Source organism: Ascaphus truei, chromosome 5 (assembly GCF_040206685.1).
Source record: "Ascaphus truei isolate aAscTru1 chromosome 5, aAscTru1.hap1, whole genome shotgun sequence".
Taxonomy (NCBI): domain Eukaryota; kingdom Metazoa; phylum Chordata; class Amphibia; order Anura; family Ascaphidae; genus Ascaphus; species Ascaphus truei.
In genome coordinates, this window is record NC_134487.1 from 186,249,973 (window position 1) to 186,274,395 (window position 24,423).

Genomic DNA, 24,423 nt, shown 5'->3' on the forward strand with positions numbered 1-24,423 from the left:
GTATATGGTGCATAGATTGTATGCATCATAAATACAATGTAAATGCAATGTTTTGATTGTCATTTGAGGTTTTTGATTGGCATTTGGGGATTTTGATTGGAAGATCAGATTGGATTATTAAAGGAAATGGATTTTATTGTAGTGTGTCTGTATGGAGAAGTGGTATTTGTAGTACAGCATGTTTTTGATAACCCTTCTACATTTATTTGTAAATTGGTTCATGTGTGTGTCTCTCTCTCTCTCTTTCTCTCTCTCTCTCTCTCTCTCTCTCTCTCTCTCTCTCTCTCTCTCTCTCTCTCTCTCTCTCTCTGTATATATATATATAGTTGCATGATGAAGCTACTGTACAAATGAATGGGTGAAGGGTGGGTATCGGGCCAGTGTGGCTTAACCCCTTTATTACCTTTGCGGTTAATATCCGATAAGGTGTTTAAGGGGTTAATTGATATCTGAATGTAATTGCAATGTATTGGCTTTGTATTGGCTATGTATTTTGTGGGCAACGAAAGACAAGGATGTTGCTGGCGACAGGGGCTTCTTATTGATGAGGTCAGTAGTACTTTATTTATTTTAATATGCTAGTTAATGTGTTTAATAATGGGCAAATAATCTATTATCCCTATCTGGATAATAGTTATTTTGCACATTATTGTACTGTAGATGTTGGAGTGGGGGGTGTATGTATTGAATGTATAGGTCAGGTTTATTTTTTTTACATTCAGGGTTTGTTCCTTGGTTCTGCGTGAGACCTCTAGAGACCACCTGCGGTCTCCTTGGGTATCTCATGGGTATCAGGCTGGTGGTTCCACGGGTGACACCTGCGGGGATGAAGCGGTGGCCTCACGTCTGTGGGGGCACCGTGGACCCGTAGTCTGCGGGGATGAAGCGGTGGTCCTACATCCGTGGGGGCACAGCAGACCCATAGGTGCGGGGATGAAGCGGTGGTCCCACATCTGTGGGGGCACTGCGGACCCATAGTGAGCACTCGTGAGTTCCCCAGACCGCTGTGGGAACCACCCAAGGCCCCGCAGACACCTGTGGGTCTGAACTGGGGCTCCCAGACATCCGCGGGCCTACCGTGGGGACCCAATTGTGGGCCACGGTGACCCAAGGAGACCACCTGGGGGCCATGGCGCTTGGCGGGACCCACCAACAGGCCTCCAGAACCTGTGTGAAACAAGTTGCTGGTACCCTGTAGGTCTATCAGGTGCCCCGCCAGCCCACCGGGGACTCGCGTGGGGCTGGGGTATGAACCCTGTATGTAAAAGGATAAATCATGTATTTATGGGGGGCGGGGCACAGGGGGTGGGTAATGTATTTAATAAATAGAATGATGCTTATTGTGGGGCTGTGTATTGTTTTATTGTGTGTACTGGGGGTTGGGGGAGGGGTTATTGGCCCCAACGGTATGTGGGTAGGCCTCCCTTGTGGGTAGTGGTTGAGGGTAGTTAGGCCTCACGGGGTGGGGGGTTAGTGTGGGAGGGTATGTAGGTATCCTGAGTGGTGGGTGAGGGTGGGTTAACCCCTTAATGACTGTAGCAGTTAATAACCGCTATGGTGATTAAGTGGTTAGGGGACATTACATTGGATGTTTTCATTCTTGTGTCTGTTTTGCAGCAGCGGAGGGGGCATGGGCAGGATGAAGATGAAGATGGCCTTCATCGTGGCAGCCGGAAATGGTTGAGTGCTATATGTATTTAATGTATTTATTGTTGTTTATGTATTTCAAATACACAGGGGGTGTATGTTGTTTATTGCAATGTTTATTGGGGGCAAATGTCCCCAATAAACATGCTATTCTGCCTTAACCCCTTCATTGCCTTAGCGGCTATACGCTATGGTAATGAAGCAGCATTTATGTATTTTAATAATTTTGTGTGGAAGCAGGGGGTCCCCTGAGCTTAACCGCATTGATTTGTGGCTCAAAGACCCCCTGCTTCCTGAGTTACAGGCCCTGGTTTGAGGCATCGGTTACAGTGTCGCCGCATATTTATAGCGGACACAGCGCAAATGGGACGCTATAAGGATGGCGGCGACACTGCCACCCGATGACACATACCTGGGCCTGTAACTCGGGAAGCAGGGGTCCCTGGTCCACAAAGCAATGAGGTTCAGCTCAGGGGACCCCCTGCTCACAGTACACTATTATTAAAAATACATTCATGCTGCTTCGTTACCGTAGCACATAACCGCAAAGGTAAGGAATGAGTGTTTATTTATATATGTGTTTTAGTCATAGTGTAGATGTGCAGAGGGTCTCCGGAGCTATATCGCTTTGGTTTTAGGTCCGGGAATCCCCTGCTTCCTGAGATACGGCCCCTTTAGGGGGTGCCGGTATCCCTCTGCTTTGTTTACATTCCGCGGTCACGTGAACGGGACCTTTAAATGCAGAGGGATACCGACACCTCATAATGGGGAATGTATCTCGGGAAGCAGGGGGTCCCCGGACCTGAAACCAATGCGGTTCAGCTCCGGAGACCCCCTGCACATGTACACTAGGAGTCAAAGTTGTTTATAAATAATTTATATTTTGCCGATGTTTGCACTGAGAGAGAGGGTTTCATTCAATCATTCAAGAGATAATTGGAAGAAGCGGGACAGTGATCAAATAAATTCAGGTGAATCATTCTGATATCATGTCACCCTAGTTCTAGATATGAAGGACATTGTTCTTACTTTAATAAACAACGTGATTCAAAAAGTGAGGGAGGACATGGAGATCACGCAAGAAGAGGGGGAGGGAGTCACAGAGGAGCCAGCAAGAGGAAAACATATTCCTAAATGATAATGAGAATAACGTAATTAATATTTCCAACATAGTCCTTACTGAAGATCAGCTGAGTTTGCTAAATAAGGAACTGAACTGTGCTCCTCATTGTGTGTAACCCTGTGTAATTTTGGGGTTATAGTTTTTTCTCCTCCTGTGCAATAATCCCTGGTAAGGGCAGGTTGCCAGGAGTAATCATGGGGTTTCCCCCCACCCCCATGTGTTGTGTAGTATGCAGTGAAGATAGTGTCATCAGGCTCTGTATCCAATTGCAGTGGAACAGGGCTGGTGCCTATTGGAGCTATTTAGTGCACAGCATTTCCTGTATTTAGGCAGTGCCTCACCACCTATGAGCGAGGTTAGTCTGTCCCAGCAAACTGCCAGGGCTCTGGCAGGTTTTGTGGCCCTCCCTCAGGGGAGTGGTGTGGAAGACTATTCCCCTTACTCCATCAGGGAGTAAGGGAAGAGCTATACCTGCTTTCAGTGTCCTTGCCTGTGAGTGTATGGTCAGGGACTTCCTTTGGGTTGGCAACCTATAATGAGCGGCTGAAGACCGGCTGCAATGATGGGGAATCTGCTACTGGTTGATGCAATAAATTATGCTGTTGCCAAAGAAACCTTCTTGCCTGAGAGTGGAGTCATTCAGGGAGAAGCACATAGAGGTTCTCTTTCAGAGACACCTCCCTACAACACTGGGGGTCTGGAAGAGATGGAGGCGCTTTACCATGAGTGAGTATGACTCAGCTATAACTACAGGAGTCCTGTAAGCCAGTAGGTGCACCACACTACACCACATGTCACATGGGTCAGTTTCCACAGGAGGGGGCCAATATGAGATTGGGTGGAGGAAACACTGTTACATGTGAATTCAATCTTTTTGATACAATAATTGACTTACAGTTATTTGTTCGTAAATTGTCTCTTAAAAAATATTTTGCTAGATCCTCTGATGTTCAGGATAAATTTACTAACACACCAAATAATGATGGAGAGGTGTCTATTCCACCTCCAGAGGTCACTTTATCCACCTTTAAAGATCAATGTGCTTTAATAGATTTGGAGGAATTATGTCAACGTCTTTGTGTTTGGGAACTGAAATTGTGTTTTGATTTTTAATTAAAAACATCACCATCACAAATACAATTTCTGTGACAAAAGACAAAGAAGTTTCACTTACTATGCGCGTACACAGCACACATAGCTTTTTTTATTTTCAGACTCTAATTCCTTTAGGGATCAGATTATTTTTTATAGATGCTATATTGATGATTTGTTTTTTATTTGGGATGCGGATTTAACTACACTTATTTCATTTATAGACATTTGAAATACCAATTTGCTTAATCTCACATTCAATTATGAACAAAATATTAATGGTATACATTTTCTTGATTTAGTCCTCTATATTGATGTCGATACTAATATACAGACACACATCTATAGGAAGGAAAATGACAGAAATACATTTTTGCTTGCAGATAGTAATCATCCGCCAGCCCTAAAAAGAGGGATTCCAAATGGTCAGTTTCTCCTTTTACAAAGATTGTGCTCTAGTGAAGAATCCTTCTCAGGAAAAGGATAGGAAAAGGATAGGATGTTCAACTCCCTCAAACTGTTGTGACAACACTGCCCCTAGCCCTATCTATGATGCATCTGTTTGCACTATAAAAGGGCTGTTGAAGTCTGGGCTTCTAAGGATGGGACCCTCTGATAGACACCTTTTTATGTCCTCAAAGGCTCTCTGACAATCCCTTGACCACACCACTTGTGTAGGGGCACACTTTTTTGTGAGATCTGTTAAAGGGGCTGCCACTTTCGAATAGTTGGGGATGAACCCCCGGTAGTACCCTGCTAAACCCAGCAGAGAGCGTACCTGCGTTTTTGTTTGGGGGGTCGGAACTTCTTTCAGGGCAGCTACCTTGTCGGCTAGTGGCCTTTCTTTTCCACCTCCCACTGCATACCCTAAATATATGGTTTCCGCTTTACCCAAGGCACATTTCTTAGGGTTGGCTGTGAGCCCTGCCTCTCTTAGAGATTTGAGGACTGCTTTTAGCCTATTTAGATGGGCCCGCCAGTGTTTACTATAAATGACAATGTCATCTAGGTAGGCTGCGGCATAAGTCCTATGGGGCCTCAGTACCTTATCCATGAGTCTCTGAAATGTGGCTGGGGCTCCATGCAGTCCAAATGGCATTGTCACAAACTGGTATAAACCCATGGGAGTGGCAAAGGCTGTTTTGCATTTGGACTTTTCCTCTAAGGGTATTTGCCAGTATCTTTTTGTCAAGTCCAACGTGGATATATTTTCCGCGTTACCAAGGGCGTCAATTAATTCGTCCACCCTTGGCATCGGATATGCGTCAAACTTGGATACCGCATTGACCTTTCGGAGGTCCACACAAAATCTTACCTTCCCATCGGGTTTAGGGACCATAATTAGTGGACTACACCACTCACTGCATGATTCCTCAATCACTCCTAAGTGTAACATTTCTTGTACCTCCTTCTCTACCAGAGCCCTACGACTTTCAGGCAACCTATAAGGACGGGAACGTACTTTTACCCCAGGTGCTGTCTCGATTGCATGGGAAATTAAGTTAGTTTGTCCTGGTAAGTCAGAAAAAACATCCTGGAAGTGTGTAATTATTGCTAACAAGTCCCCTTTTTGTTCAGAGGACAACTGTTTACCCATTGGGATATTATCGTCACTCATGATGTTCTCCCGTGGAGGCTGAGGACCCAAGTCCGTTTCCTCCTCCACCGGGTGGATGAAAAGAGACCGCTGCATCTTCCAGGGTTTCAGCAAGTTCACATGGTAAATTTGTTTACCCTTTCTGGACCCTGGTTGAGCGATCTCGTAATCCACATCACCCGTACGGCGGAGTACTTCGAATGGGCCCTGCCATTTGGCCAGGAGTTTACTCTCGCAATTGGGTAACAATAACATCACCTGGTCTCCTGGGTGAAACACTCTCATGCGAGCATTCTGATTGTAATGTCTCTCCTGACTGTCCTGGGCGGATCTAAGATTCTCCCTGGCAAAATGGCCGACCACATCTAGGCGCTTCCTAAGGTCTAGTACATATTGCAGGGTATTCTTAGAAGGGGACTGCTGTTCCTCCCAGGACTCCTTTAGGAGGTCTAGGATACCCCGCGGTTGGCGGCCATAGAGCAATTCAAATGGAGAGAATCCCGTGGAGGCCTGGGGAACTTCCCGCACAGCAAACAGCAGAAAAGGGAGAAGTTCATCCCGGGCTCTCTTTTCTGAGTCTACAAATTTCCTCAGCATCCCTTTTAGAGTTCGGTTAAATCTTTCCACCAATCCGTCAGTCTGTGGATGGTAGACCGATGTCCGAACAGACTTGACCTCTAGTAACTTTAAGACATCCTGCATCAGTTTAGCCATGAAATTTGTACCTTGGTCTGTCAACATAACCTGGGGAAGTCCAACCCGTGAGAACAGTTCCAACAACTTGTTGGCTACTTGCTTCGCCGTTGCTGTTCTCAGGGGGAACGCCTCAGGATACCTTGTTGCATAGTCCACTATTACAAGGATAAACCTGTGTCCTTTCGCAGAAGGTTCTAGAGGTCCTACCAAGTCTACCCCAATCCTCATAAAGGGAACTGACACCAAGGGTAGAGGAACCAAAGGGGCTGGTTTTTGTCCTTTTGGACTACACTGGTGACACACTTTATTCGAGCTCGGCTAGTCCCACGAATTCGGGTATACCCGGGTGTATTGAGGTTTGTGACTGTTTTCTGCCCGAGTGCATTGAGTTATTTTCCAGGCAGGGATTGAAGCATTTTATTCCAGCTGGCTGCAATACTGCACAGTATATATATATATACTGCATTACAATTCATGAATTTATGCCATCTGGTAGACACGCGAAGCATTGCAGCCTATTAAATCCTAATCATTATCATTTAACAGATCAGACGCCCATCAGCCAGGCATGAACCCAGGCTGGGAAGGCAAATGCAACGGGGCTTGTCAGAGGTGAGGAGCGGCGCATTCCAGGTATCTGCCAGCTACATACTGGGTATTTGCTCGAATAAAGTGTGTCGCAGCAGTAGTTAGCTGGCACTCCGGACATGCTGCACATAGCTTAGCAATATCACTATGCATCCCTGGCCAATAGAATCGGGATGAAATACGGTCCAATGTTTTTTCCCTGCCCAGATGACCACCCCAAGGGACAGTATAGGCTAGAGTGAACACAGATTTAACAAACGCCTTGGGAACCAATATCTGTCTGGTGACCTCCCCTGTTTGTGTCTGCCTATTCACCCTATATAGGATATCCTTTGATAGCTCAAAATGGGGGAATACTATCACCCCCTGTGCATCTAAAATCTGTTCATCAATTTTCACCACCTTGTCATACTGTCTCGCAAGGACTGGGTCTTCCCTTAGCTTCTGGCGAAAGTCAGGAAGGTACAGGTCTGGTAAATCTCCAGGGCCCATATCCCCCTCCCTTTGGCCATCCCCAGCCATCACTTGTGACCTCTGACTACTAGAATGGTCACCTTGAAACCCAGATTTCTGCAACCAGTCCTGTTTGTCCAAGCGTCTTTGCTGCCGAGTCTTTTGAACCCGGTGTCTACTGGGAAAAAGGTCTGCCGAGAAGGGGAACAGTTTGCCAGGGTTCTCCTGAGCCCCAGAAGGAGGTTCTTCGTTAAAGACTGGGGCCATTAGGTCCGCAAAGAAAGGCCAGTCCCGACCGAGCACAACGGGCGCAGGTAGCCAAGGAGCGACTCCTACTTCAAGGTAAGCCTCCTGACCTTTTACCTGTAGGTACCTTTTACCTGTAGTCGGATTTTGGCCGTCGGATAAGGTTTTACATCACCGTGTATACATTCTATGCTCCATGGGGAGTCAAAAGAACACACGTTGAGCGGTAACAGTTCCTGGAGGACCAGAGTTTTCCCAGAGCCCGAATCTACAAGGGCCTGGACGGTTTTTCCCCCAATCAGGGCTGGAAGTAGCCATGGCTTGTAATTTTCCCCAGAAAAAGCCGAGGCGACGGTTCTGCTGAATGAACAATCCATCAGTGGACAGTCCACATACCTTGTTCTCCGCAGGATTAGCTTAAGGATATATATCAAGTGAGGAAGATATATATCATTTTCGTATATATCTTCCTCACTTGATATATATCCTTAAGCTAGTCAAATCTAGCACTAGCGAGGCATTAGGAGCTTCATGGTTTTAAAGTTATTTATGTAGTAATTTAGACTATTATGTCTTAATAAACTTTTATATGTTATATATTTGCGCACTCATGGACCATGATTTAATACTACGCACGCCTGCGGTGTGCCCTATTGGGGATCTATTTGTGTGCTCTTCACACTCACATCCCGTTAGATTTAGGAGCATGCAGTCCGCCTGTGCGGGATGGATTGAAAAATCCACAAATTGGATGTTGACAGGTTCACCCAGTTCTAGTGTTGATCAAGGGCATGTCAATGGTTCATGCAGTATATGTCCTCTGTTTATTCATGTTGTGTATTTATTGCTGATGTACAGTTATAGTCTGAGCCTGTTTTAATCTACAATGCACAGTTAAGCAATACAACTTATGTAGAGCCTAAAATTATGTCATACTGTAACTCCTTGACTCGTTGCTTAACAATCCACTTTTCATACTCATACTGCAGCAGAGGGGTTAAAAGAACAAATGGTACTTCCTGTGAAAGATAAATCAATAACTTATTATTTTGTCTAACAGAGGACATACTGGATTTTGCTTTGGCTAGTATAAACTTGCCTAGAGCTACAGGTATGATTAATCTTTAAGGAAACCAAACAGAGCACTAGCTATTTTGTTCCTTCTAGACAAGTGCTAAAGTATTATACTTACATATGATCTCTGCTATTTAATAGGGCCATACATTTCTACCATCAGCAGCATATAAACAGGACTTTCACTTTATTTTACCCCCAATATACTGTATGTTGCTAAGTAAGACTAATCAGACCAAGTTCACCCATGCAGGAATCATATAAAGAGGGTTTGTACTTTCACTTGTGGTTTGTTTACACAAATAATTGGGTTTACACGTATTTTCAGTTCTAAAACTCTTAAGTGTTTTGTATTTGTTTGGGAATGTTAGGCTCTGGTAAATTCTGATTTCACACACATAATTTTCAAATCTCTATCATATAATAGGAATAATTGATATACTTAAAAAGTGGGAGCCGCCATACTGCCTAACCCTGGCAGAAAAATAGGCAACAGAATGTAGCTGTACATTAAAGTTGGACACATTATATATCAAAAATAAGCTATGAATCATTACATAGTGTATACTTTACTATGCAACCATTACATTGCTTAATTATTTAATATATGGTGTGACCACCATAATGATTGGTGTGTAAAACCATTATAAAACCCCTCAAATATGGAGAACCAATCATTTCAACTGCAGACCTTCCACAGGTGGCACAAACCTACTGCTTTCACCCCATCACATGTCAGACAGGGCTTAAGTTGCACAGAAGGATTCTGGGTGGTGACATGCAAATGAGCACACTGGTACTGTAATTTTTAGCTTCCTATCCAAGTGATATGTCTTGGGTGCTCATTTGCACTTCACTGGCCATATTCCTTGTCTACAGTTTAAACATTGCAAGTCATTTTACAGTTGGAACAATGAAGCAGGTTTGGGGACCTCATGAAGACATGTAAATAAACTCATGGGTTCTCTATCTCTGCAGAATGAAACAACACTATATTCTATACAAAGAGGGAAGAGAGAAAATGTTACCTGTCCACAGCGATGGCCGTCAAGGTGAAAACGGATACATAAACAGTTACTGGCTGCATCAGGAACACAAAGTAACACATAAACTTCCCGAAGACCCAGCCCTGGGGGTTAAAGGCATATGCCAGTGTGAAGGGCACACAAGCTGCACACATCAGCATGTCCGAGAAAGCCAAGTTTCCAATAAAGAAGTTGGTAACATTGTGCATCTTCCTTGTCCTACAGATGACATAGAGCAGCAGGTAGTTCCCGAAGATGCCAATCAGAACCACCAAGGTGTAGCAAGGTATAATGAGAGGCTTATAGGACTGGATTAGCTGGACGCCAGTGAACTGGGAGCTGGAGTTGGAGCTGTTGTTCAGGTTTACCATGCAGATTGTTAGATTGGTTGGTTTATAGCTCCAGCCACCTGTGGCCTCCATGACTTCAGCTGATGCCAAACATTCATGCATTACAGATATACGTTTGCTAATTATTTTTTGGTTGAAAGCTCATACCGTACTGTTGTATTTATAAACTTTTTCATTGGACATCCAGTATACTACTGGAGATTAGTGATTGGCCCCGAATAGTTGATGTACAGCATCCGTGGTGAGTGTCAATATGCTGGCCTCTGAAGTGGGAGAACCTAGTGCAAACCCAAATGCTAGCTGTCGGTAAAATTGGGTAAGTAATTTTATCTTCTAGTGCATTGTGTTTCATAAGTTACATTGTACTATATCAATGTGTCTGCATAATTTTCACTTTGTGACTTAATGCTATTTAAAAAAAAATATGATTATAGGATTGATTCTGAGATTAATCTCCCACTTTCTAAAGACACATACCATTCGTTTGAGTTTTTTTGGGGTCTCTGCAGGTCCATAAACTGAAATTTGGATCCACTATTTCAAGTTTCTGATATCCTTTGTGCTTCAAACTATTGTGAAATTATCCATCAGTCCATATTAAAAGCAAAGATATTCATGAGTTGTTACAAACGAAGACAGATTTATAGTCGGGTATGCTTCTTCCCATCGGCCAATGCATTTAATCATACAGTAGGTAAGTCTAACTCTGCATTATTCTCATGTCCAAAGAAGCACGAGACACCTTTCTCTATAAAAGGCTTCTTGAAAATAGTCGTTGAGAATTTTTTTTCACATCGATTCCCTCTCTTCATTAAAAACTCTGCCTGGCTCACCTCTCATCACCTTTCCCACGCTGTATTGAAGAGATGCCTTAAACAGTGTATCCTCAGAACCACCATTCCTAGAAAAAGCACAAGAGAGAGTTGATTATTTTTAGGGCAAAATAATACGAGATTACTCAAGCTCTTCTAAATCTTTCTCTGCATAGTGATGCCTGCAGCTATTCTTTTTAATACAATTGACACCTGCACACAATTTATACAATGCTACCGAGCATTTGAAACCGTTCCTTTGCAGTTCATGATTCCATTTACAGTAACAGAACATTTCTATTTTCTCATTCTTGTTTTTTTTTTTTTAATGTTGTGTTCTTTAACATAATGTAAATTGTTTTTGTTCGTTAAGTTGTGTGACTTTTTTTGACTGATGGCTGGAACACGCTGTTCAGATTCTTGGATTAAATAGCAGATCTTTGTGGGTAGCAAAATCTACAGCAATAATAATGTTATCCTATTTCTTCTCTTGTTAGTAGAAAGTGAAATTATATTTTAGACTTCATTCAGTTGAAGTGATGGTACTGTAGTCTTTAGCGTCCTACATCTTTTTGAGTCAGTATATCAAAGAAATGGTATTGATTTTGAACAGCCTACTTCTGTTTTTGACCCATACGTGTCTGGTGAAAGTGCCAAGGTACAGTTACAAAGAGGCAAGGAGGCATACTGTTTGTGCTAAGATTTTATTTTCAATGTATTTGTGAGTAGAAAATGTCAGTGCTACAAAAGTCATACAAACTTTTACAAAAATATGCGTCGTATGTATGAAGACCTCATACATAAGTCCATGTTAAAAGAGCTCAGGGATACCTTGTGGAAAAGCTACAAAGTAACTGGCACTACCAAGGATCTCAATCACTACAGATGCCTGCGGAATATGTGCACAAGGCAAACAAAGCATGCAAAAGCACAATATTACTCTGACAATCTCCTCCAGAATACATCAAACCCAGCTAACTTCTGGAAGGTTATCAACAACATATTCCAGCCTCCTAACCATCAACAACCAAGTAATATCACTAAGGGGGATATTACTCTGACAAACCCCACTGACATTGCAAATGCATTTATTGATTACTTTTTGGGGTGTGCCACTAACTTATTAGCGAAACGCAGCCCAAACCACAAACCTGAATCTCATCCTAGGAGTACCCCTATAGTCCCACCCCCTCCCAGCACTGCCCACAATTTTTAATTTGGCCCAGTATCTGAAGAGGAGATTATACAAGCGCTCTTCAGACTAAAACTAAGCAGCCAATGTGGACCTGACTTACTACAATCTAGGTTCCTAAGACTTGGTGCCCCAGCCATTGCCAAACCAATTGCTTCCATAGTCAACTCTATCCTGTCTGCAGGCCATATCCCTAAGACCTGAAAAACTGCCAGAGTTCTCCCAATCTTCAAAAGTGGGGACAAAAACACTGTCTCAAACTACAGGGCAATCTCACTTCTCCCAATTCTATCCAAAGTCATGGAAAAATGTGTCCACTCCCAATTAAGCGATTTCTATACCAAGACAAATTTCCCTAGCCAATTCTAATCTGGGTTTCGTCCCAAACACTCCACCGTAACTACCTTGCTAAAAATTTGCAATGAAATCCAGTGTGGAATGGAACGGGGATAACTCACTGGTGCAGTATTCCTAGATTTTGCTTTTTGTTTTTTGATACAGTTGATCATGCTATCCTGCTTAACAAACTCCAGAGCTCTGGAATAGGGAAGCATGCTTTAAACTGGTTTCAGTCCTACCTATCAGGAAGATCCCAACATGTGTTCATCTCAGGCTCTAACTCCAACCCCCTGGATATCACCTGTGGTGTCCCGCAAGGCTCTGTTCTGGGGCCCCTACTCTTCTCAGTGTTCATGAATGATCTTCCCACAGCTTGTAAGTAAGCCTCAATACACATGTATGCAGACGACACAATCCTATATGCACACAGCCATAGCCTCTCTGACCTTCAACACATACTTCAGTCTGACTTTTTGAGACTCGAAAACTGGATTTCCAAAAACAAACTGTTTTTAAACACTGACAAGACTGTAACAATGGTATTTGGGACCAAAGCTAAATTTTTAAAGCTTCCAATGACTGAGCTCCAGATCAGAACCAACGCTAACACCACCCTAACCCCTGTCACTTGTTTTAAATACCTGGGCTTATGGTTTGACTCCCACTTAACATTCGGGATGCACATTGATACCCTGACAACCAAGACCTATGCCAAACTAGGGGTACTTTACAGGAACAAATCCTCCCTAAGTCTCCTGGTCAGAAAACGTATCGCACAGCAGATGCTAATGCCAATTATTGACTATGGAGACATAGTATATGACTCGGCACCTCAAACCCACCTTAGCAAACTTGACACCCTCTACAATTCAATTTGTCGTTTTGTTCTCCAATTCAACTACAACACACATCACTGCGAAATGCTCAAAGAACTAGATTGGTCATCACTAGAGTCTAGGCGCAAAGTTCACCTTTCCTGTCTCGCTTTCAAATTCTTCATGGGCAAGCTACCCAGCTATCTGAACAAGCTCCTCACCCCTACCACTTACAGCACGTATCACCTGAGATCAGACTCCAAAAAACTGTTCATGGTCCCAAGGCTCAACCAAGTGTCCGGACGTTCCTCCTTCTCTGACCGTGCACCCCAAAACTGGAACAACCTACCAGAGACTCTCACATTCACCACCAGTTTAAGTTCTTTCAAATCTAAGGCTGTCACACATTTTAATCTGGTCTGTAACTGTTTCATACGCCCATAATATATATTTTCTTTAACTGTGCATGCAATGTCTTGTATATACTGCACCGACACACTTTATTCGAGCAAATACCCGGTATGTATACCCAGGCAGATACCTGGAATGCGCCACTCCTCACCTCTGACAAGCCCCATTGCATTTGCCTTCCCAGCCTGGGTTCATGCCTGGCTGATGGGCGGCTGATCTGTTAAATGATAATGATTAGGATTTAATAGGCTGCAATGCTTCGCGTGTCTACCAGATGGCATAAATTCATGAATTGTAATGCAGTATATATATATATACTGTGCAGTATTGCAGCCAGCGGGAATAAAATGCTTCAATCCCTGCTTGGAAAATAACTCAATGCACTCGGGCAGAAAACAGTCACAAACCTCAATACACCCGGGTATACCCGAATTCGTGGGACTAGCCAAGCTCGAATAAAGTGTGTCGCCAGTGTAATGTATACCCTGTTCATTTATGTAACTGTAACTGTATTTGTAACCATGTATTATTTGTCTTAACTCTGTGCCCAGGACATACTTGAAAACGAGAGGTAACACTCAATGTATTACTTCCTGGTAAATATTTTTATAAATAAATAAATAAGAGTGACACTGTCTGTACTCATTTGCATGTCATTACCCGGAATCCCTGGCTGCAGTGGAAACACTGTTTGCTAAGAGATAATGGGGACAAGCAGACCTGTCTGAGACATGTGAATGTGCTCACACGTGGTGTTTTTATTTGCTGTACATCATAATTTGTTGTTTGAAATTATCATTGACATATCGCCTCATGTTGAAATACCTTACAGTTGGATATTTTTTTTACAGCAATACTCTGAAAATAATACATTTTGGTAACCTTTATATTAAAATATCTGTGCTGTGTCAAATACATTTTTAGGTTGATACCTAGCAACTTAATTCTACACTAACACTATTACCAGCCTTTTTAGAGTTCAGCGGAAGTCCTCCCATGGGGAGGGATGACGGTGCACAGCAACAAAAAGGATGGTAGACTGGATCACAATGAAAAAAATTCACTGCTCAGTGAATAGCATAGCAACAAGTGAAAAACCACACAGTAGGCAGTCTCTTACGCGTTTCACGCTTAGTAGCGCGTTTTTAGAGTTTACAGCAAGTTGACGTTGGTGGGCAAGGTTGACACTTATTTTTGCCGCACTGAAACATTCTCTTGTTTTTTACTACAATACATACCATTAACATTGGTATTCCTAGCACAGTCAATTTCTGTGCACCGAAAACTATATTTTTCTGCTGTTGCTGATTGAGAAATTTCACTACAATACACGCACACACAAGTCCAATTTAAAATCAGATTTCCTGTACCAATTTTGCACTAAGAAAGTTCATTTGCGACTCTTAATACAGAAGCCAAGTAGAAAATAAGTAGATGGGAACAGTGCTCGCAGTGTAAGGAAGTAAAAGAGAAAGTTGTTGGGTGCTCGTAGACTGGCTGCTTATTACCACCTCTGCAGTCTATGTAATCTGATGTAGAATATAGAAAATCACAGCACTCCTTGTATACAGTACAGATGTACTAAGGCAGAAAGTTTTCTTTATTCCTAGTATCAAAAAAGTAATAGCAATAAATTCAAAATGTTAAAAAAAATCAAATCATTTTGTAATGCTTAGTATAGAGGTCCATTAGTCCTCCTGATCTGATGCTATATTGAGAAGCCTGACTAATATAATTCTAAGGCTGAGGACCTTCTGCGGGCAGGTGCACGTGCGGCTGCGTGCACGCAGGCCACCAGCCTCTTACCGCCAGTCTTGTTGTCCCCGCTGCCTCCTTCCGACCAGGCTCACTACGCGCTGTGATGCGTCAGCCGCCAGGGAATGCAAGAGGATTGTGATCCTGAGCGGTGACGCGTCACGTGGTGTGCTGGTAAGCCTATCAGCGCTGGGGGCTGGAGCTGTCAGAGCTTCCCCCAACTCCAAAAGGTAGGGGGGGGAAGTGTGTGTATGTATGTGTATATATATATATATGTGTGTGTGTGTTGTGTGTTCGTGTGGGGACGGACGGATGGACCGGGGGTTGGGGGGGGCGGATGGAGAGCAAGCAGCAGAGGGCATGTGTGGGGACTCGCTTCTCACCTTCCAGAAAACAGAAGCACCCTCCTGCAGTCCGGGAGACCCTCGCTGAAGCCCTCTGCTCCCCCCGCTCCCTATGGACAGCAGATATCGGTCAAGTGCCTCTCTACGCGCCGCCTGTATGCAGTGCGGGCGTGCTTACTGAAGCAGCGGGCCCTCGACCTTATACTTGTTTCTGCTGCTGCAACCAGAAACAAGAAAAATGGCAGAGCATCAGATCCCACTCTTCTCTGTGCAGATACACAGGCCACAATACAATATGCTGTGACGCTGTTTTCTAAGAGCTAATTAAGATTTAAGCCCCATTAAAATCTGTGTAGTTTAAATCTTGCCTGGCAAGGAGAAGACAGATTCACAGCAAATTGATAAGGGCCATAGGGCAGGATTAAAGGCATTGTATGTCATTCTGTTTATGTAATTTATACTGTATGACACTGTACCCGTATTGTACCATCCTGCAGAATATGTTGGCGCTTTATAAATAAACCATAATAATTAAACTGCCATTGACTTCAGTGGAAGTTAGCGATAATGTAGCGCTAATATCCGTTATACGAGCTTTATGAATCGCCTCCATAGACTCCTAAATTCCTCTAAGTAATACAGGCAGACCACTCCAGCACTGACAGGATTAACACTCAGGAGAACCTTTATAAAGCATTCCTGTACTCTTCTGTCCATCTGCCTTAGATTTCTTATCTTTGAGTTACTGATATACTATTGGCATCTCTGTCCTGTGTGCTTAACTGCTTCATTGATCTTATACAGAATTTAATTAGATTTACGGGCAAGGGGGGAAATCAATGCGACCACTTTAGCAAAGATACACAATTGTTCTTTTTCATTTATTTATACATATATATACAGCCATGTGAAAAAGAAAGTACACCCTCTTTGCATTCCATGGTTTTACATATCAGAACAAAATAACAATCATCTTTTCCTTAGAAGGTCTAAAAATTAGGTAAATACAACCTCAGATGAACAACAACACATGACATATTACACCGTGTCATGATTTATTTAACAAAAATAAAGGCAACATGGAAAAGCTACAGTATGTGTGAAAAACTAAAAACACACTTACTGCTTCCATAGACAGATGCTGCTAATCAAATGCCCTTGATTAATTGATCATCAGCAAGTGTGACCACCTCTATAAAAGCCGAAGTTTTAGCAGTTTGCTGGTCTGGAGCATTCAGGTGTGTGTTAACACAATGACAAGGAGGAAAGACATCAGCAATGATCTTAGAGAAGCAATTGTTGCTGCCCAATCTGGGAACGGTTATAAGGCCATTTCCAAACAATTTAAAGTCCACCATTCTACAGTGAGAAAGATTATTCAAAAGTGGAAAACATTCAAGACCGTTGCCAATCTTCCCAGGAGTGGACTTCCCAGCAAATTCACCCCAAGGTCAGACCGTGCAATGCTCAGAGAAATTGCAGAAACCCAAAGACTTACATCTCAGACACTACAGGCCTCAGTTAGCATGTTAAATGTTAAAGTACATGACAGTACAATTAGAAAAAGACTAAGTATGGTTTGTTGTGAAGGGTTGCCAGGAGAAAGTCTCTTCTCTCTAAAAAGAACATGGCATCACGGCTTAGGTTTGCAAAGTTGCATCTGAACAAACCACAAGACTTCTGGAACAATGGGCCTCATGCAGTAAGCGACGATTATGTGAAATCGGCAAGCTTACCAATTAGTCATGTTATTGGTGATTTTTCCTCTCCGTATGCAGTAAGTGCCGAATACATCCAAAATCAAGCCGAAAACATATCCGCCCACTCTCACGATGATTTGCCGATCACACACAGGTGTATCGGCGTGCGTGGCGGGGTGCTGTTAGGTTGCCCAATCACAAATCTTGCTGAATCAGGCGAACCAAGCATGTATTGGATAGCGCGCCATATTTAAAGGCAACGTGTACTGGTAATCATTCTCTGTGTTGTTGGGAGTGAGAGAGAGAGAGACGCACAGAGCTGGCTGATTGAAGATTTGCATATTGACTGAGAGACTTGTTGTGTATTGGGAGAGCTTTGTCCTTTGTTGTTTTGTTTACATCTTTGTCTTGTTTTATATGTGGAAGTGTTTCGTGTGATTGGCTGTACATTTGTTGTCTGTTTTTTGTGAGTGCTGTAAGTATGCCCGCAAAGCGTGGGAAGAGTGATGCTGGTGGGAGTGGGAGTGCTACTCGTGCGAGTACGCGTCGGAGTGAACGTACTGTTCAGGGGAGTGATGTTGCTAGGAGTGTGAGTGCTGTTGCTGGGAGTGGGAGTGCTGTTGCTGCGAGTGGTGTTGCTGGGAGTGTGAGTGCTGTTGCTGGGAGTGGGAGTGCTGTTGCTGGGAGTGGGAGTGCTGTTGCTGGGAGTGGGAGTGGGAGTGCTGTTGCTGGGAGTGGGAGTGCTGTTGCTGGGAGTGTGAGTTCTGGTGCTAGGAGTGCGAGTGCTGTTGCTGGGAGTGGGAGTGCTGCTGGTGGCTCAGTTGCTGATGGGGTGTCTGGTGGTGGCGTGCTTGCTGGTGGCCAGCTTTTGGAGTCTCTTCCATTGGAAGAAGGAGAGTCCAGTCAGCACCAGCCAAGCTCTGAGCCTAAACCTGCTCGGAAGAAACGTGTGGAGAAGCCACGTAATCCTCGCTTCAATGACCAGGAAAATAGAGCTCTTGTCACTGGGATTCTGGAGCACTATGACAGTATCTATGGACATTTAGTAGGTAAGTGTACCTTTCCATTTATTCTTCAAATACATGTGATCCTAGGTCATCTGAGTTTTGTTCATATGCAAATATGGGTACAGAATATCTTTCTATGTTAATTAGTGTGGAAACACAGCTTTTTATCATGCCTTACAAGGACAACTAAACTCAGGCGTTCAATTTGCCATAACTGCATACAATATTAATGCAACCTTGCTTACATGTATAGGTTTAGTAGTGAATGCTCATGTGCTTCACATATTACACCTAAAACAGCATGTTTGCTTTCTCTTGGAACAGCTAGCAGTGTAGGAAACTGGTGCTTCTATTATTATTAATTAACCTCATATATTTTCTATGTTTTTCAAGGGCGGACAAGTTCATCAAGCAAAAAAGAAATGTGGGACACAATAGTCATTGGTGTCAATGCGTGTGGGAATCGTGTCAGGGACAAGTATCATTGTCGGAAAAGATTTGATGATATTAGGTCAAAATTGAAAAAGAAAATACAAGACCAACGCGTGCATGCTACTGGCACTGGAGGTGGGCCGACACCACAACGTCTGATATTAACTCCATTGGAGGAGCTGCTTCGGGGAAAATTACTTCCCGTCGTCGTGGAAGGCTTGCCTGGTGACCGTGATATTGGAATTTATCCCTCACAATTTCCACCAGGTGAGAAATATTACTGTACTAGGCGTGTCGTTGCTTACAGTTATTTTGCATATTTCCACTGCTTTTTATACTGTCTTCACAATATAAGCATACCTGCATCTATATATGTATATGTCTGATTCTGTATATATATATATCTCAAAATAGACATATATGTTGTAGTCCTACTAAAAGCAGTAACTAATATAGCACGTGCCATTGCGTGGTCATTTACATGTGAATTCCCAAAATGCATTGCTGCAGTGGAAGCAATTGATGGTGGGCGAAGATGGGGAACAACAGGGTAGTACACATGTGTAACACATGCTAATGAGAAATTATTACTAGCTACAGGTACAGAACATAAATATGTATAATATTATTGTGTATTTTATTTATTTTATTCCTACAAACATGACATTACTGCCTATTTTAAGCATGCATCAAATATATTGCATGCAACGGCCTACAAACATCACTTGCACTAACACATCTATAGTTGTTTATGAAAAGGTCCATTTTTGCTTTATGTCATATACAGACAGCATAATGAGGCACACGTATCATATGTTATGTCATTGTTTTCATAACTTAAACACTGCAGACGACTATTTAGCTCCTCTACCATCGTGTTAAAGCAGCTGCAATTAATATCTTATCACAGCATACACTTCAACAGAGGGGGTGGGGTTCAGCACACACACAAATTACAGGCTCATTTTAGGGTCAACTTAGTTCACACCATTTTCACCTGTTTGAAGTAATTGAAAGGTCTGGCTGATTAGGCTTTTTGGGGAAGGGAATACCGTTCTTACAACCTGACTAGCACAACTGAAGTTAATCACACTCATTTGAAAGCGTAACTCTAGCTACTAAATGCCCCAACAAGTCATTAGTTCACTCATATCAATAGTTGAACTACTATCAACGACACATTATCACACACTGCATGTGTTGTCTTGTTGAGTGACAGCCACATTCAGGTGTGCCACATCTTCTATTAATGTACCACACATATCCTGTACCAAAAACAAAACTTTTTCCAATATGACCACCTTCATGATAACCATTGTGAATGTTCATCTCATGATAGTTATGTACATTATGATACTGATATCACTACACAACATATGATTTTTATGTACTATTTTAATCTATTTATCCTCACGCATTACTGCAGAAACATAGTATGTTGTATGTTAGGGAACTCAAAAGTGTTAAGTACACAGGCATGTACATTGTTATTACAACTATTTATGTTCACTTTCACACACACATGTTCGGTTAAGGAACTGATGCTGTTAGGTACTCATAAAAACAGAACATACAATAACTGTTTGTTCAATATTTACACATGTAAATGTAAAACTTATGTTATTGTTATATATAGTTGCCCCTGGAGGACATGTGTCACCTGAGACGGAACAAGTGTCTTCACCTGGGTCAGCCAGCTCAACACACCTAGAAGGTGAGTGTATCAGTTGGTGGCCATATAATATGTGCTCTTCTATATGTTATGTTGTCATGTTCATTATTTGTTTTGCACATGTTCTTTAAATAGGATTACTTAGTGTCAGTGAAAATGAAGTGTAAGGCAACATGTATTGTGTTAGTGATATTAACTATCATGTAGGAGTTGTGAGTTTACAGCAAGTTTTCATTCATTCATATTTCATACTGAGTCCAAACATTATTCTTACAGTAAGTCAAGGTAGTTTTTAATGTGAGGTTATAAAACGTATGGAAACATGTTAGTTGTTACTTATGACACAGTACAATTACATAGTAACACAGCAGAGATTAACATGCCATTTAATAATGTGTACATTTATTTTTAGAACATGATGATGAAGATGATGATGATGATGCCGCCATAGACACAGAAATACAATCAAGTGAGCATGAAGAGGTTCCAATTGAAACAGTTTTACCGCCAAATCGTCCAGCAACTACCACCAAGGATGCAATTGTAGCTTCTGAGGGAAAAATTGTGGAAGCAGAAAATCGACGCCATTCTGATCTGATGACAGTGCTGGAAAGGATGATTGCACTGCAGGACGAAACGATAGCACAATTGGCACATCTCCACAGAGTCTTCATTGAAGTGCCTAAACAGTTGCAAAAAATCAACACCTCATTCGAAGCATTAGTTGTTCAGCAAACCCAAGCAAATTACTTGAGAATGACTACTGTACCACATTTAAACTTCAACACCTCACAGGCAGGATCTTTACATGCTGGTCATTTTTCACCACATGCATCTGAGCTTCATTCCCCAGGTCCGAATGTTACTGCTCAAGTAGCAGACATTGCTGTGTAGGTTCCTGACGACATCCTACCGCTGCCATCTGTACAAAATCAGGAGCTGACACCTACAAAGGAGGCGAAAAAAACAAAACACCACAAGCAGTTACTACTGACCAGTTTTGGGCACAAACAAAAAAAGACACACATGAAACAGACCAAACATCACTTGTGCAGTGTCTACCAACTTGCTCACATGTGTCAGTGGGCACAAGCCCTGTCGGTGAGTCACTGCCCAAAAGCCCTGTAGGTGAGTCACTGCCCAAAAGCCCTGTAGGTGAGTCACTGCCCAAAAGCCCTGTAGGTGAGTCACTGCCCAAAAGCCCTGTAGGTGAGTCACTGCCCAAAAGCCCTGTAGGTGAACAGTCAATGTCCACAAGCCCTGTAGGTGAGTCACTGCCCAAAAGCCCTGTAGGTGAGTCACTGCCCAAAAGCCCTGTAGGTGAGTCACTGGCCACAAGCCCTGCCCGTGAAGTGCCAGAGGCCAGTCAAAGTGGCTCTGTTGTGGCTAAAGTTGTTGCAAAACGAAAAAGGAAAATCCAAGAGACAACAAGCAGGCCTGTTACTCGCTCTCAAAAGGAACAAAAAAAATAAATGTTATAATTCACTAAATATGTCTTTGGCCTTGTTTTGTTGACTTCAGATTATCGAATTAATATTGTATGTATGCTGAAGACTGTGTTGTTTCCAAAATTTCAAGTATGTTCTTGTACACGTGAACTTTTTGAAATTTTAACAGTCGTAATTAATGAATAGTGTTATTAATATTGATGTATGAATCGTGTATTCAGTAATGGTCCACCAGGAGCCAGTTGCTAAGTTTAGATAAGCTGCCATTGACTTTGCAGCAAAACATTGCATTTGGATGTGTTACTTGATGTAATCATTGCATGTGCATATTATTCACATGCAATTAAAAAAACACCTAATTAACTGCAAACATCTTTCTTGTACGTGTACAGCAGGATTTTGTGTTCAATATTACTTACCTTTGCTGGCCATTGTAATGTTGTCCTTTAATCATTTATGTGTTCTTGTTTCAAGAACATCTCTGAATTTATACTAATATATATGTAGTATGTATGGATATATGCACACACACACACACACACACACACACACACACACACAGACACTCACTGTGTGTGTGTGTGTGTGTGTGTGTATGTATATATAGTACTATCTAAACTGGTATATATGTATTTACAAAAAACATACACTTCATGCTTCCTTGTGAAAACACACTATTTTAAGAATACAGGCCTAATGTTTGATAACTATACTAACTGTGAGCCTATAACAGTATTGGCCTAAAACAAATGTTTATTACTTAATTCACTCATGTTTAATACCATTTTAATAGGTTTCATACAAGGCCTACTTACTGCCATCAATATGTTGTGTGTACTCCTGCATTATATATATATATATATATATATATATACACACACACTACAATATACATATAGTACAATATATACTTTATATATATATATATATATATATATATATATATATATATATATTTATGAGAGAGATATATTTATAGATATACAGACGTACTTCAACTGATGCAGACAGGGAGTTAAGCAGACTTTCAAATACACACAGAATTTTATGGGGAAAAAAAACATTTACTTTTGCAGGTGTCTGTGTATTTCATGATATGGCTGTGTAAGCACTATTTTCACACAGTGCTCTATTTTATTTTTCAAGAAACCACAATGTTACTTAATTAAAAGTCTCGGAATGTTGTGAGAAACGAGATAACAAAATGATACATGTTTGTCAGACAAACGGCTATCAGAAACCACAAACGTTCAACCAATTAATTCAACATATTCAATTGGAGTTTCAAAAAAAGGAGTAACAGTTGATACTTTTTATGACCTTGAAAAGGAAACACAGCAAATTGTTAGGCAGTGACCACTTTCAATCTTATGAGCAAAGAACAGAGACCTGCACACATTTTTTGCGTTAATCTGCAATGGCTGATGAATTCGTAACGACTATGAATCCGCACCGAGGGTATAAATTCATGATAGCAGAAGCGATTTTGTCCACTTGCGGACACAAAGCTAACACACATCAAATCTATGATTTGATTAGAGCCAAATATCCTTATTACCAAGAACGTGGACATGCGCGCAATTTTAATTCCTCAGTAAGATTCACTTTATCAACTAATGACTGTTTTGAACGTGTGCAGGATAAGCTAGAAGACACGTATGGTTTCTGGAAGATTGCCAAGGATAAACATTTCACCGTGAAAGAGGGCACACATATTGTGCTTAATGGCATATTTATTCCTAATGCCAATAGCAATGGATCCGCTACTACAGTTCCGTGTGAATCCATACCTGCTGCAATATCTGCACCCTCCATTCCTGAAAGCCACATTGTACAAGAACATAACTACTATGATTATGTACCAAGCCTTTCAGCTGAAAATGCATTGGAATGGGTACCCGAAGAAATTAACCTACCTCCGGACCAATTGTTTGAAGAAAGCAGTGGCGATTCCTATGAGCGCTTCATGGAGGAGATGTGTGTCATACTGGATTCAGCGTTTGGGTCAAGCGTGGATGAAAATGCCTTGCATTTCTGGAGCGAACAGTTGCAGGCAGACGAAGAGTTAATTCTAGAAGAATGGTAAATATAACAATCGTTATGCGTTGACTCTGCGTTTAAACTTTTTTTTTTTTTTTAACCACCATTTTCACTTTCAATGCGTGGATACAGCGTAACATTGCAGACTGCATAACAAGTAGCGATCACAAACAAATTGTTTCCTAATACAATATAGTATAACCTGAAAGAGTAGTACACATTGCTGACGGAATAAATATACGTACTTTCCTATCCCTTTAAACATATTAGCAGCATTTTAACATAACTCTAACACATACCTGTTTTGTTATCATGCAACATCTACAAAATAAAAAACCGGGTCCACCACGTATGACGTGGGACCCTTGTCATGGGCCAAGGCGTCCTTAAAAAGGATTACGGATGTAAGTCCCGCCCCCAAGCGACGTGCGCGCCTCAAAGCCTATTGGCTGTCTTGTTTTGTTATAGTAACGGTAACTGCAGTGTGTCATACAGTGAGGGCGTACACTGGGCGTTAGCCGAATGTTAATTGAGTGGGAGGAGTGTTAGCGTGCGTTTCACGCTG

The 24,423-nt window shown here is 42.1% G+C and overlaps 1 protein-coding gene across 1 annotated transcript in view; it reads right to left on the reverse strand.

The window, feature by feature from the left end:
- The window catches only part of LOC142495654 (prolactin-releasing peptide receptor-like), a 292,869-nt gene that overhangs the window by 133,679 nt on the left and 134,767 nt on the right, over window positions 1–24,423 (reverse strand). Inside the window, exon 2 of the mRNA XM_075601412.1 lies at window positions 9,545–10,792. Coding sequence (XP_075457527.1) covers window positions 9,545–9,993 — 449 coding nt within the window. The 5' untranslated portion in view covers window positions 9,994–10,792. The remainder of the gene's footprint in view (window positions 1–9,544; window positions 10,793–24,423) is intronic.